This window comes from Macrobrachium nipponense, chromosome 29 (genome assembly GCF_015104395.2).
Source record: "Macrobrachium nipponense isolate FS-2020 chromosome 29, ASM1510439v2, whole genome shotgun sequence".
Lineage (NCBI taxonomy): Eukaryota > Metazoa > Arthropoda > Malacostraca > Decapoda > Palaemonidae > Macrobrachium > Macrobrachium nipponense.
Genome location: NC_061092.1, coordinates 72915893 through 72931811, shown reverse-complemented (window position 1 = coordinate 72931811; position 15919 = coordinate 72915893). Strand labels below are relative to the sequence as shown.

Below are 15919 nucleotides of genomic sequence, written 5' to 3'. Positions count from 1 at the left end.
GGGTAGGTCCTTATTTTAATGTCTGTATTCAACATTTTAAATGAGTTAAGGGGGCCGGCCGGAACCCTTATATATGGGGGTATAGGGCGAAAAATTCAAAGTCATGAAAAAATTCATGGAGCTTCATATGGCAATTGAGAATACGTATACAAAATATTTCGTCAAAATTCCTCTTACTTTCGTAGTTACAGGGTAATTAGTAAACATAACGCAATAAGCCTAAAACATTCATCCGTACAAGAAAATGCAATATTTCTTCTGTTACCGTAAATTTTGATAATTATTGTCAAAGAAATTGTGAGAAATGGCATCTGTAGAGATTCCGTGGGTCGCAGAGGGGAGTATCAAGTTGAACCATGATTCAGTGCGAGCACAGACTTCAAGTAGTCTACACGTTCGAGTTTCATCTCTGACATTCTCTTGCTTTTACATATGTTCATCTATGTTTCGGCAAGAGTTTCATCATGCCTATGAGGAAAAGACAAGGAAAACATCTCGCTAGCATAAAGACGAAGAAAATTCGCTCTAATGTGATCACAGAATATCATAATATATGCGATATTAGCGTAGTGAGTGAAGAGAGAGAGGGAGGGTTGCGTAGTAAGTAAACGCCCCCGTCTTGCCTGAAGCACACGTCACACTGTCCCCCAGGCTACGATCTTTGAGCAAAGGGATCTTAATTTATGATAAATAACAGTTTTGGTTTATTAATTACTACCCAAAAAGGAATATGAAATTCATAATAATCATGATTTATTAACATTGTCTTTGTAAAAAGAGTACAACTTCGAATTTCACCTCTTGACATTCTCTTGCATTTACGTTTGTTTATTTTTGTTTGGGCAAGAATTTCATCATGCCAAAACGGAAAATACTAGGAAAACATCTAGCTAACATACAGAAGAAGAAAATTCGCCGTAATAAGCCGAGTTAGTGAAGGAGAGAGAGAGAGTTGGGTAGGAAGGAGTGCACTGTCTTGCCTGACGCAGTGCCCCAAGCTACGATATATGAGCAAAGGGATCATCATTAATGATTAAATTATGATAAATAAAATAGATTTGGTTTATTAATACACAAAAAAGAAATATACATTCATAATAATCATTATTTATTAACATTGTCATTATAGAAATACGAAGAAAAACTTTGAACGCCTGTATCTCAAAACTATAGTTGTTGACCTTCAAAGTCTATCTTCTCACATAGTTTTAAAGCTATAACATTGGAATTTGGTATATAACTCAGAAAGACATTATAGAACAATCAAATGAAGCCCTTTTTTCCAATTTTTGTTTCGTCTTTTTTTTTTTATAAATTTTGTTTTCCTAATTTATAGGGTTTATTTTTTTACCATAATGAAAAATTCATATCTAGCAAAAAAATGACTTTTGGAAAAAAAACTCCTCATTCAATTGGAGGTCTACATCAGGTCTATATATGGTAGTAATCCCAGGTCTTAATATTAAATAACAAGGGAGGAGATAGAATTTGAAAAATGGTTATTTAATGTATGACACTTACCTGGCAGGTATATATATAGCTATATTCTCTGTTCCACCTGGCAGAAATTTTCAAAACTCGCGGCAAACGCTAGTAACCTATTAGTAGTTCAGGCAACCACCACCCCGCTAGGAACCGTTCCCAATTGGGCCAGATTTTCTCTGCCAGCCGAACCGGCAACATTGTTGGTGGTTCCCTGCTAGGATTTTCATTCTCGTTGCTGACTTTTCATGGATTTTTGATATTGTACTCGGAAACGTTAGCTTGGCATTCGCTTTGGATTGTTCTTTAAAGATGTCTGATACTGGAAGTATGTTTAGAGTTTGTGTAAAAGAGGGGTGTAAGGTAAGGTTGCCGAAAGCTTCGGTCGACCCTCATACTATTTGTAAGAAGTGTAGAGAGAATGTGTGTACTTGGGAGAATAGGTGTTTTGAATGTGAGAATTTATCAGAGAAGGAATGGAAGATATTTATGAAATATGTTGAAAGGCTTGAGAAAGATCGTGTAAGGAGATCTGTTTCTCGTAGTGAGAAGTCGAATTCTTCTAGCAAAAGGAGTGAATGTATTTCCTCTCCAGCTCCTTCTAACGTAGATAAGGTTGGTAGTTCCATTCTCCCCAGGTATCTCCTGCGCCCGCTGCTGTATCGGAGGAGGCGAACGATACACAGATTGTGAAGGTGTTCGCTGCCCTTGCGTCCATGGGCGACCAGATACAGCGACTTACGGATAAAGTTAGTGCTTTTGATGTCAGTGAAAGTGTAGTGGAGGGAGCGTCTGATCGTCTCTCTCGTGCTCCTAGACCTAGACCTCTGTCAAGCTCCCAGACCCTAGGGAGAAGGCATGTGGACAGTCGAAGGGAGGCGAGAGAGGTTTTGTCGCGGTCAGGCGTCCCTTCGAACAGTCCTGTTGCAAGTTCCCAGGCTGTTGCAGTTCGCAGCAGAAAAGGCGTAACTGGGAAGTGTGCGTCCTCGGATGGTTCGACTTCTGAGCGGGAACGTCGGTATTCAGTTGTGTCTCGCCCCCTCAAGAGGACTTTCAGGACTTCGACCGCTCTCGAGAGACATGCTCAAGATCGTGAGGCTTGGAGTAGTCCTGAGGTTTTGTCCTCTTCGGAAGACGGGGACGCAGTTCCGATCAAGAGGAAGAGGATCTTTCGTGCTAAAGAGGACTTAGTACGGCCTTCTGGTCCTTGGATTTCGATGAGAGATTCTCCTCCATCTTCTTGTTTATCTTGCCCTCGTCTCTCTCCGTCGGGTAGAGTACAAGATCGCTCTCCGTTACGTCGCAGTCCTGCTCGTAATCCTCCTCCTTCGTCCTCTGCCATTCAGGAAGATAGTACGAAGGGTTTCTTAAGGGAAATGCAGTCTAAGCTGGCAGTTCTTGTGAAGTCTTGGGATGCTCCTGTGCAGGCATCTTCAAGGCGGAAGGACGATTTCCTTCCCGTTAAGTCTTCTAAGAAGGAAGACAAGGGCGCGTTCGCCGAGGACGCAGGACGCACTGGCGCTACGAGGACGGGCGATCGCTTGGTTATTCAGGACGCAGAACGCAGGAAGAAGAAAATGGTTTCGGAAGAAGCAGGACGCAAACGTCAGGACTCGGGATCAATTGTGGACGCAAGACGCAGGCGGCAGGAAGCAGATGTGTCTACGATGGACGCAGGACGCAGGCGGCAGGACATCGATAGGCGGCAGGACGCCGATTCTTCGTTAGCCGCAGGACGCAGGCGGCAGGACGTTATTCCGTCAGCGAAGCGTCAACACGACAGTGATCTGCAAGACATTTCTTCAGCAGAAGAGGATTTGGATTTATTTGAGGAAAAGAATACGGAACCTTCTTCAGATTACAAGATTCTGACTCCACGTCTTCTTCCTATTTTTGAAGGGGAATTCAAACCAACAGCTCCTTTATCTCCCTTATCGCAGTTTTCCAAGACTAGTACTCCAAAGAAGTCCTCTCTCCTTAAGATGACTCTGTCAATTTCGGCGAAGAAGGCCCTTCAATGTGTGAATGACTGGATGAAGGATAAGAAAGAAGCGGGAAAATACTCTTTTGCTTTTCCACCAGCTAAGTTAGCATCGAAGTCAGGAGTATGGTACGCTACTGGAGAAAGTCTAGGCCTGGGAGTACCTGCCTCCTCCCAGGGGGACTTCTCCAGTCTAGTAGACAGCTCACGCAGACAGGTGTTACAGTCTGCTAAGGTCTGGTGGACTTCGTCCGAGTTTGACCATCTTTTTAAAGGGATTTTTAGGACTTTCGAAGTCTTCAATTTCCTAGATTGGTCTTTGGGAGCACTGGCGAACTCCCTAGAAGAAGAAGATTCGCAGGATATGGAAGCAGCTAAGAGCATTATGTCCTGCATGGACAAGGCTCTGAGAAACGGAACGAATGAACTGGCTTCTTTGTTCACAGCAGGAGTACTAAAGAAGAGATCGCTGTTGTGTTCTTTCGCTTCAAAAGGGGTTTCAAACTCTCATAAATCGGAGTTGCTGTTCTCTCCCCTTTCGAAACAGCTGTTTCCTTCAGAGGTGATTAGGGATATAGCTCTCTCCCTTTCTCAGAAGGCCACTCAAGATCTTCTCTCGTCTTCAGTTAAGAAGTTCTTACCATCCAAGTTGGTTAAGAAAACTCCAAAGGAAACTAGGCCTTCGCAACAGCCCTTTCGAGGCAGAACATTCGCTCGACCCGCCTTTAGGGGTAAGAGAGTACCCGCTAAAAGAGGAGCCAAGACCACCTCTAAACAATGAGATATCAGTCCTCCAGACGACAGTGGGAGCCAGACTTCAAGGTTTTTGGGAAGTTTGGCAGAACATGAAGGCAGATCCCTGGGCTGTCAACGTAGCTCGGGAAGGGTACAAGATTTCTTTCTTGAAGAGACCTCCTCTCGCAACATCTCCGAGAGCCCTCGGGGCAAATTACAACGATTTAGTGAAGAAAGCGGCTCTGTGGGAGCAAGTAGCTTCCATGCTAGAGAAAGGAGCCATAGAGCCTGTTCTGGATCACGAATCTCCGGGATTTTACAACCGGTTGTTCCTGGTTGCAAAGTCCTCGGGAGGTTGGAGGCCAGTTCTGGATGTAAGTCAACTGAATCTTTTCGTAGAAAAGACCAAGTTCACTATGGAGACGAACGATTCAGTACTGGCAGCGGTACGTCCAGGGGACTGGATGGTGACCCTGGACTTACAAGACGCATACTTTCATATTCTGATTCATCCAGGAAGCAGGAAGTATTTAAGGTTTGTGATTCAGGACAGGGTCTTTCAGTTCAAGGCCCTGTGCTTCGGCCTTTGCACAGCCCCCCAAGTGTTCACGAGGATGATGTCCAATGTGGCGAGATGGTTGCACATAAGAGGGATCAGAGTGTCTTTTTATCTGGACGACTGGTTGATAAGATCCCAATCAAGAAGTCAATGTCTGGAGGACTTGAATCAAACATTGAACTTAGCAAAAGACCTAGGTCTTGTGGTAAACATGGGAAAGTCTCAATTGAATCCCCAACAACAGATAGTTTATTTGGGGATTCAGATATCGTCAGTGACTTTTCGGGCTTTTCCGTCCCCCGAAAGGCAAGCCCTATGCATTCGGAAGGTGCAGGACTTTCTAAAGAAAGACCGATGCTCAGCAAGAGAGTGGATGAGTCTACTGGGCACACTCTCTTTGCTAGAGAGGTTCATTTCTTTAGGAAGACTGCACATGAGACCTCTACAGTTTTTCCTGAAGGATTCATGGCCAAGAAAATTGCAACCGGATTCCTTCCAGTTTCTAATTCCTGCCGAAGTGAAGGAGGAATTAAAGTGGTGGCTAACTCCAGGCAGGTTAGCAAGAGGGATGTCGCTTCAGCAGAAGAGCCCAGACCTCATCTTGTATTCCGACGCGTCGGACGCGGAGCGACATTATGCCCTCAAGAGGACTTTGGAGCAAGGAAGAAACAAGTTGGCACATAAACAGGAAGGAACTGATGGCAATTTTTTTGGCCTTGAAGCACTTCAGAGAGTTGATTCGAGACAAGACAGTGCAGATCAACTCGGACAACACCACGGCTCTGGCATACATCCGCAAACAAGGAGGGACTCATTCTTTTCCCCTTTACAGGCTGGCAAAGGAAGTTCTGTTTTGGGCGGAAGAGGAAAGCGTCGTGCTGCTCACCAGGTTTATACAAGGAGAGAAAAATGTGAGTGCGGACCTGTTGAGCAGAAGAGAACAACTTCTCTCGACGGAGTGGACGTTGCACATGGAGGTTTGCCAGAGCCTGTGGAAGTTGTGGGGCCGTCCGGTAGTAGATCTGTTTGCGACAGCCAGAACAAAAAGGTTACCAACCTATTGCTCTCCGGTTCCAGATCAGGAAGCAGTGGCGGTCGACGCATTCCTGATGGATTGGACAAACTTAGATGTGTACGCTTTTCCTCCGTTCAAGGTACTGGGGAAAGTTATGAAGAAGTTCAGGGAGAGCCAAGGAACGAGGATGACCTTAATAGCCCCGTTTTGGCCGGCCCAAAGTTGGTTCACAGAGGTACTGGAATGGACAATAGATACGCCAAGGACTCTTCCTCTAAGAGTTGATTTACTCAGACAACCCCACTTCGACAGGTTTCACAAGAATACCCTCGCTCTGGGTCTGACTGCGTTCAGACTATCGAAAGTCTTGTCAGAGCGAGGGGATATTCTAGAGAGGTGGCCAGTGCAGTGGCTAGAGCCAGAAGAACCTCCACAATCACAGTATATCAGTCGAAGTGGGAGAATTTCCGGAAGTGGTGTAAGAACAGGAAAGTGTCTTCATCCAGTACCTCTGTGACCCAAATCGCAGACTTCCTTCTATACTTGAGGAAGGAATTGGGTTTGTCAGTTTCGACAATCAAAGGTTATAAAAGTATGCTAACCTCAGTGTTTAGACACAGAGATCTAGACATCTCGAATAACTTAGACCTTAGAGATCTGATTAGGTCATTTGGTACCAAGAAACAACCCCAATGCAGGCCACCGGCTTGGAACCTCGATGCTGTCTTGAAGTATTTAACCTCTAGCAAATTCGAGCCTCAGAGAAATCCTCTCTGAGAGATGTTGCTAAGAAAACTATCTTTTTAGTCGCTTTGGCAACGGCTAAAAGAGCTAGTGAGCTTCAGGCCATATCGAAGAAGGTGGGATGGAGACATGGCAACGCAGTGTGTTCATTCCAAGAAGGTTTCTTGGCCAAGAATGAGAATCCAGCTAATCCTTGGCCAAGATCCTTTGAAGTTTTGGGTCTGTCTGAGTTAGTGGGTCACGAGCAAGAAAGAGTTCTCTGCCCAGTGAGAGCATTGCGTTTTTATATGGAAAGAACAAGAGAGATCAGAGGGAATTCTGATGCTCTGTGGTGTTCAGTTAAAGACCCCAGTAGACCCATGACGAAGAACGCTCTAGCCTTCTTCATGAGAGAGTTGATTAGAGAAGCTCATATGTTGTGTCAAGAGCAGAGCTTTGGTATTTTGAAAGTGAAGGCTCATGAAGTCAGGGCAGTTGCGACTTCATTAGCTTTTAAAAAGAATTTAGCCCTCAAGGAAATTATTGAATCCACATATTGGAGAACTAATTCAATATTTGCGTCTCATTATCTTAGGAATATTCAGACAACCTTTGATTATTGTCAGACGCTAGGTCCATACGTGTCCTCTGGTACAGTATTGAGCAAAGGAGTTACTACCCCATAACCTTCTTTTAAGCTAGTTGATTTTATTAGGTGATGGTGTTTGTGTTTTTGGTCGTCTGAGAAAAGTGTTCGGTACTTTTATCAGTCTTGTTAGTATTATCTTGGCATGGTGTGTGTGTAGTTCAGGTAAATGATCTATTACTAGCTTGAATGCCGTGGCATAAGAGGGCTGTATGGTTCTGTCAACACATTGGTCACGTCCAGTTGTCAGTTCCAGTCTTAGCTTCTTCAACATACAGGACACTTCCTTGTTGAGAGCTCCTAAGGTTTAAGCAGGCTTAGAGGCAGGACCTATGAAGTCAGCTACCTTAGCAGGTAAGGAACCTAGAGTTTTAATAATATTTTAATAATATTTTTATACTCTAATAATGTTGCTGTCTTTGACCCACCTCCAAATGTGTCAATCAGCTATATATATACCTGCCAGGTAAGTGTCATACATTAAAATGAAGTTTTTATGTTAAAACAAAGTTTAATGTATACTTACCTGGCAGGTATATATAATTTAATTCCCACCCTCCCCCCCTCAGGAGACAGGGTTCAGAGAAAATCTGGCCCAATTGGGAACGGTTCCTAGAGCTAGCGCCACGGTAACGGGGTGGTGGTTGCCTGAACTACTAATAGGTTACTAGCGTTTGCCGCGAGTTTTGAAAATTCTGCCAGGTGGAACAGAGAATATAGCTATATATATACCTGCCAGGTAAGTATACATTAAACTTTGTTTTAACATAAAAACTTCATTTTTCGAGATAAATCGCCCTGGCGTCACAAAACTGAAGGTCAGAGGCGAAAATCATATGCGGTTTGGAGATGTCCCAAGTCACCTTATTAAGTGGTATGAATATCAAAGTCCTGTCCTTAAAGAATGGCATTAGCTGGCCGTCCCCCTTAATATTGTAGTGATTTTAATTAGTGTTTTAATAAATGTTTTTATGCATAATTAAAGAGTCTACTTGCTGTATACTTTATCGGCCTCAAAGAGGCAGCAGTGGAGTTGCGGAACATCACCCATAGCAATAAACTATAAAATGTTTGTTAGTGCCTTTCCCTGGACCCCTACAAATATAAATTCAATGTACTTAAAATTACCTCACTTTTGCAGCCCTACAGAATCTGACTACGGCTACAAGTGGGACATTCCAATAAGCTACATTACGTCTTCATCGAAAACCACTGAGAGAAGTTGGCTCTACAGAGACATGGATACTTGTAAGTGTTTGAAGAAGCATTTTCTGGATTAGGTGAGAGATTGGGGGACTACAAATTTGTCTTTAGTCTTCAGGTCAGCTTTATCATCATTTTTGAAACGTCTTTCATTTTCAGTGGTGCTCAAGACAGATTCCCTTGTATCTTGGATAAAGGTTAATCTCAAGCAGAAAGGATTTTACAGAGTGAATTATGAGCCTGCGATGTGGCGCCAACTAGAACAGCTTTGTACAAACAAGGTGAGGAAAAATGTTTAAGAATATGGAATGTATGAAGAACACATATTTCTTGTTAAATGGTACCAACAGTTTTTCCTATGCATATTTTATACAAGAAATTGGGCACTGTTATGATGTTCTGTGGTTACGATGCTTTTCAAATATATTAATCAGAAATTATCTCCTGGTTTACATGTTCCAGGGTTACTTACGCTTATGAATGACACCAATCTGACAGAAGAAATATGACTCCACAAAGGCAAAATAATCAATATTTGAAGGTTTTTTGATGAAAAGCTCAGTGAAAATGCAGTTTACATAGTTTCCAATACACCCAAAGCATTAAAAGCAAGATCTCTTAGGATTTTTTTACAATGTTTTGGTTTATGACGATTTTCAACTTACGACACAGCACAAGAACGGAACCCCCGTCGTAAACCGGGGACTGCCTGTACCATTAAAACAGTCCTGTTGGTAGTGAACTATTTTAAGAGGCATTGTTTATGTAAACATCTACAGGGTAGTTATGTATGAAGGTATAGAGTCAACTGTTAATTTTTACCAGATATATATATAATTTTGTTAATAACTGTACCCTCGTAACTTATCAAATTCATAACATTTTATGGACATACTTGTCACTACAAAGCCTCAGATCCAAATGGAAGAATATGAGGAAATTTTTGATGTCCTTAGCAGGGTTTAACCCACATCCAGAATATCAGAATGAGGTCACATTACCCCATCTGACCATGAGAAGTTCAGAGGGCATTGTAGTTATTATATCTAGACATCTAGATATGAGTTTAAGTTGATAAGAAATGTTGTTCACAATAATTTAAGTATATTTTGGCCCAAAATTGGCTCCAAAATGGGTTGCTTTGGAGGTCCTGCTTACTTTGTGCTGTGTCTGGCACACTATCGATTATACAGAAATACTGTCTCTGTACTAGTGTCTATGTGAAACCAGCAACATTGTTTTAATTCTTCTATTGTTTGTCCATTCCAGGTGATCATAAATTTTTTATATATAGCTGTAATGTTTAAAGATGATAATGATGGAAATAATCCTTGATATCTTTTAAACTAGGTACTGGACCCATCGGAACGAGCCAGCCTGTTGAGTGATGCTCTTGCCCTGGCTGATGCAGCTCTTTTGGGTTATGATGTGGCCTTAGACATGACGCGCACCCTTGCCTCTGAGAGGGCGTACGTTCCCTGGGATACAGCAGCAGGACATCTTGTTGTCATGACAAAGCTTCTGATCGGGACTGATGCTAGTGCAGCATTCAATGTGAGTCATGTTTTCATATTTTTGTTTTCATGGAACAGCAACCTCTAAAGAATGAAATGCTGTGTCATTGTAAGAATGCAATAATTTCTAACAAAGTAATAGTAGTACTAGTAATAAGACAAGACTTAATATTTTTGCTATACTTCTGTACTTTAGTTCCAGTTTCAGCTCTTTTACTTAATGGCGTCTGTATAAAAGCTTGGTTCAGTTGTGAAATACAAATGCAAATTCTCATATTAGGATAAATTATCAGGACCTTGTTCATACCTCAAGAGCTTAATTCTCAAGGAAATGATACAAATTCTTTAGTCCCCTAGGCACTGATTAGTTTTCAAATTAGGATTGGTACAAATGTAAAGAGAATATTAGCATTTTAAAGTCATGCTTTTTAGTTTTCAAGAGTCATGGTGATTTGAAAGCAACTTTTATTGGACTTGAAAACTGCACTTGTAGGATTTTGGTATTCTTGACTGTGAAAGTAAGTTATGCCATTTACCATTTCAGAACTATATGTCGAACCTTGCTGGGTCAGTTTACAAAGAACTTGGGTGGGAAGATTCTGGAGAGCATTTAAAGAAGTAAGTTTTTCTATTTCACTCTGGTGATAGAAGTATTCAGGTAGTATTGTTATTATCTCTGAAGTTTGATGAAAATGCAATTGATACAGGTAGTAAGTATGGTGTAGGTTTGATGTGCATCACCTGTCAAATGCTTTTGGAGGTATGTCCTCCAGACAGCTACCAAAATCTGATAGATAAAAAAGGCCCAATTTCAGTATGTATAATTTACACTTGACTGCTCAAGATATCTTATAGCCAACTTAATTCCAGGTAATTTTTATTATGTGAAACTTGACATTTGGTTCTCAAGGTTGACATAGCAGAATTCCATTGGGATAATATAGCCTATATATAACAAATATACTACATATGTAAAAGTTGGCTGACACAAGGGCTATGTACTTTTTCCCTTCACTGGTCAGAGCAGCATAGTGGTACTTGTGCTCTAGAGGCTGCTGGTAAATTAACAGTTTGAACTTTACAGTGTATTAGTTACTTTGAGGTTTTCTTCCTCTATAATCTTCATAAAAGAAAATGCTTCTTTTCCATTCTGGCTAAGCTAACTCAGAATATTCCATTTACCAGAATGGTTAAAAAGTTCTCCCCCCCCAAAAAAAAAAAAAAAAACTTGTATTAGCCAGTGATTATCATCTTGCAGCAGTAGTTTAAATTTTGGCTGGAATGAGGAGTGAAAATGGAAGCAAGATAAGTTAAAGAAGTCAGACAAGTAAGTGGGAATTCTGCAAAGGATGTCCAGGGCAGTAGTATCTCAGCTTGTGGCCATTCACTGTATTCTTCCTGAGCAGAGACCCTGCTCAGGTCATGGAAGGTCTTCACCAGCTCAGATCTATAGTACTGTTTATGCGAAATACAGGCAGCCCCCGGGTTACGACAGGGGTTCCGAAAATCGTTGTAAGCCGGAACAACATGAAATAACCTAAGAAAACCTTACTTTTAATGCTTTGGGTGCATTCAAAACTATGTAAACTGCATTCTTATTGCATTTTTCATAAAAAAATTTCAAATATTGATTATTTTGCATTTTTGGTGTCATATTTCTTCTGCCAGATGAGCGTTGTAGGTGTCGTAACCCTGGAAATAATTTCTGATGAATATAATTGAAAAGCGCCTTAACCTCAGAACGTCGTAAGCCAAACCAGTCCTAACCCAGGGACTGCCTGTACAGATAGATTATGTTTTGTTGGAAGCACAGGGCTGCCTGATGAATTATCAACAGCCATTTGCCTCACCTCTCCAGGTCTAACATGGGTGAAGAGTGGTGTCTAGGGCATTGATTATATGTGTATGTATATGCATGTTCAGTCTCCAGAGCATTGTGGAACAGTGCAGTTACCTGCTCTTGGTACCAGTTAGCTGTCCAACATTTCCATGATTCTTGCTTCAGTTTTCATCTTCTCAATTTGTTGTTATTGACAGAGCTGGCTTTATGCCAGCACAGGCTCTTGCTCATAGAGCAGCCTGTAATTACCTTCTCGAGGATGAATCTTTCTTAATAGCTGTGCAAGTTTCCAGAAACTTGACTTAGTTCAGGTTGAACAAATTTATGATTAATCTTATGTAACCGTTTCCAGGTTGTTACGAATTAACATTGTCAGTGTGGCCTGTGCTAGTGGGAATGGAGACTGCCTCAAGGAAGCTGCTCGTCTGCTGAAGTCTTGGATCAAGGATGCAGAATTTCCCCTTCCTTTGGGCACTAGAAGACAGGTACAGTATAAAGTCTCTAGAATGTTTATCCCACCTTTATTATGGCAAATGAGAGAGACTCTCCTGATGCTTGTTTGTACCTCAGAACTTTGCAGGTTTGCTAAAGTTGCAGTTCCACTCATTTGGATTTCTATTTAGAATCAGAAAAATTCAGGGAGGTTTTTACTGTAGTGCCTTGTTCTAGATTTAAATATATACTAAGTTGATCAGAGGGTCAGGCATTTCTTTACTAAAAAAAAAGGAGTTCTGTTGGTTTAAGGAGTCAGAGATCTTGTACTAATTTGAGGTGCGAACTCCATGAAGCTGACAGTCCATACTGCAAATTTTCACTCTCATGTTGATGCAGGCCTAGGTATAATAAGGTATTTTATACTGAATTTATGAAACAAATTTAGTTGTAATTTCCATGTTCATTTGGTCTTTCACTAGATTTACCGTTGGGGAATTGTTGAAGGCTCTCAGGAATGCTGGGACGTTATGTGGCAGCGGTCTGTTGATGAACAGAATGCTACAGAATTAGACAACCTTTATTTTGGAATGGCAAATGCACAGAATGCAGAAACCCTTAAAAAGTGAGTTGCAGTCATTTTTATCCACTTTAGTTTTATCATTTGACCATTAGAGTGTGTTGAAGTAAAATATATTGTATGAAACCTCATAGATAATCTTGTGTTCTATTGATTGGTTTATATATCAACAATAAAAATGCCTTCTCTTTGCTAGTTTGTTTATTTGGCTAGAATGAATAACATAAATTTCTGTAAAAGTACAATATAGTATTTTTAATGAGCACAGATTTTATATTTCTAAGACATTAGCATTATCGACTCTTTGGCAGATTTATTGAACTCGCAAAAGATGAGAAGAATGTTCGGAGCCAGAATTTCTTGAACATTCTGCAGTATATCTCTTCAAATCCCATAGGTTGTAACTTAGTATGGGATTGGGTTAGGTAAGTGTGTAGTTGTTGATTTGTGGGGGAATTCTTAAACTTTAGAATAACTACTGGATTTTCAGTTGTTTCAGTCATGGAAATGAATGTTTAAGGTTTATATTGGACTGTGGAACAGCCCCCCAGGGGCTGCCGTGCAGTTGGAACTTTGAAAGCTCAAGTAAAAATGCAATGTATTACTACACTAATACTATTTCCCCTTGAATTTTGACACATTTTTATCTATTAATTTATTTTTCTTTTTTAATAAGTGAGATTCCTCCATTCTGTATTTCCCTCCACCTTTCCCTTCTTAATGAAAACCTTAATATTCTTGGAAGCTTGAATTTCAAGTCAGTGGCCCCAGTAGGGACTTGATCTGTATGAATGGGGTTCATCTTCTGAATAAAAATAATCGTAATAATGTTTCTTGATTATTGCTCTGTATATCCTAAAGGGATTTTTAGATGCAAATATGATCTTTGGTAGATAGTAGGTACTGCTGTTATATCAGTTATCTGGAGCTGTGGCTAATGCATTTGGGTGAGATGAAATCTCTTTCTCATCCTCGTACAGGGAGAACTGGCTCTGGCTTGTAGCTCGTTACACTCTGAACGACCGTTATCTGGGTCAGATGGTACGAAGCATCAGCAGATATTTCACTACAAAAGAGAAACTGAAAGGGGTAAGTTCTTTGAGTGTACTGTTATACAGAATTTTGGTGAGGTTTTTTGCCCTACTTTTCACATAATAAGCATCTGATACTGCTGATACATGTATTATGTTATATTGTTAGGTGTAATTTTGATATAAATATCTAATGCAAAGGATATATTAATTTTTACAACAGAATTGTATTCTCCAACTCAATTCCACAATTGAACATGGCCTATTCACATGCGATGCATGAATGAGACATAGATAAGCCATTAAAGTTATGATTTTGTGATAAAACAAAATAAAACAAATGCAGTACATATTTTGAAGCATTGAAATGGAAACAGTTCAGAGGAAAAAAAGTCAAAAGAAAGTAACAGCAGCTCAGTTTGCACTGTGCTGCACAAGAGGCACTTCTGTGCAAGTTATACTAAATTTTCCATCCTATTGGTGGTTAGTCCTCAGTGAGATATCACTAGCAGTCAGATTCCCTGGTAGAGGCCATTTGAAAGATTAACAATCATTGTTTTGGAGCAGCTCTTCACTTTTAACCAGTGAGGTGTAATCCATGAAGTAAAGTCTCATATGCTTTTTTAAACAATAATGGCATGTTCAGTTGATGGTTCTGGGTTCATTTAATCTTATGCCATCTTATCTTTTTATTTAGAGACTTCCCCACATTGAAACAAGATATGCGTATTATAATTGCCATTAAAATGGCAATTTGAAGTTTAAAACTTCTTCAGACCACAAGACTGGAGGAAAATACCTTGTAAAATTACTGCTTTGCGTTTTTGAAGTATGGGCATCTTAGATTGGTTTATTTCTCTGTCCACAGGTGGTGGATTAAATTTTGTTGCCTGCGTAATGTAGATTTACTTGTGTTTACTTTCCAGATGAAAGAATTCTTTGTCAAGCATCCCGAAGCTGGAGCTGGAGAGTTGTATCGCAAACAGGCTTTGGAGACTGTAGAGTTCAATATAAATTGGCTCGAGAGAAATGCACAAACCATTCTTCAGTGGTTAAAGTCACAGTGAGGAGATATTATTTTTAAAGCAGATACAAATGATTTGTGTTCAGCATTTTGGGTAATAAATTAAGATGAATTTTGAATTTGTACAATTGATTAATAGACTCCTGTGGAGTCTTTTTTACGGTGAATTTATATTTTCACTCTGGGAAAATGAAACTGCTCATCTTCAAGTGCTGGATTTTATAGATTGTGACGACAGCACAGATGTGTGTAAATGTGATTGTTATGTGACTTGCCAAAATAAATGAATGACACAAATTCTTAATTACAAATGGTTTTAGCTATCCTCATATATCTTAATGAAAGATATTTTTTTTAAAAATATTGTTCAGAATTTAGAATATGAAAATCATATATTTCCTTATTTCTCAACAGTCCTTCCACAGTGTGTTCCTTGATATTCAATATTGTGTTATTGTTGATGCCTAGAGCTTTGTGATGGAGACGTCCCACAGACATAATGAAGATAAGAAAGATATACATCTCCAAACTGCCAAATGTTTATTCTGTGATATGTAGAACTGAATGGGAGGGATAATACCTTTTCATCAGATATCTCAATGTACTAAGGACCACCTTGTAAATGTGTCAGTCTTATCATACCTCAGTCAGCCACTCATGCTATTGCACCAGAATGCAATATCTTGCCAGTAGTGCATTATCTCCTTATCTGCAGCTTTTCTTAAATTATGAGTAGTCACATCCACAACTGTTCTTCATTGTTGCATTCAGACTTGTACTTTTATTAGCCATCTAAATAGCTCAAGATAAACCAGAGAGAAAGCAGCTCGCAGAAGTAAGAACTCATAAACCTCCTATGGGGCAGGTAGCTTCAGCCAAGGAGGAAAATTATAACTACAGGCGGTCCCCGGGTTACGACGGGGGTTCCGTTCTTGAGACGCGTCGTAAGCCGAAAATCGTCGTAAGCTGGAACATCGTCAAAAATCCTAAAAAAACCATACTTTTAATGCTTTGGGTGCATTGAAAACTATGTAAACTGCATTCTTATGGCATTTTTCATCAAAAAAACCTTCAAATATTGATTATTTTGCATTTTTGGTGTCATATTTCATCTCCCAGATGAGCGTTGTAGGCGTCGTAACCCTGGAACATGC

At 40.3% G+C, this 15919-nt stretch overlaps 1 protein-coding gene across 2 annotated transcripts in view; it reads left to right on the top strand.

The window, feature by feature from the left end:
* The window catches only part of LOC135206286 (glutamyl aminopeptidase-like), a 137314-nt gene extending 122245 nt beyond the window's left edge, over positions 1-15069 (top strand). For both annotated transcript variants that reach the window (XM_064237704.1, XM_064237705.1), the window contains exons 12-20: positions 8283-8389; positions 8504-8625; positions 9695-9898; positions 10403-10476; positions 12051-12183; positions 12613-12755; positions 13022-13135; positions 13691-13799; positions 14668-15069. In XM_064237704.1, coding sequence (XP_064093774.1) covers positions 8283-8389; positions 8504-8625; positions 9695-9898; positions 10403-10476; positions 12051-12183; positions 12613-12755; positions 13022-13135; positions 13691-13799; positions 14668-14808 — 1147 coding nt within the window. In that variant the 3' untranslated portion in view covers positions 14809-15069. The remainder of the gene's footprint in view (positions 1-8282; positions 8390-8503; positions 8626-9694; positions 9899-10402; positions 10477-12050; positions 12184-12612; positions 12756-13021; positions 13136-13690; positions 13800-14667) is intronic.
* Positions 15070-15919: the final 850 nt, after the last annotated feature.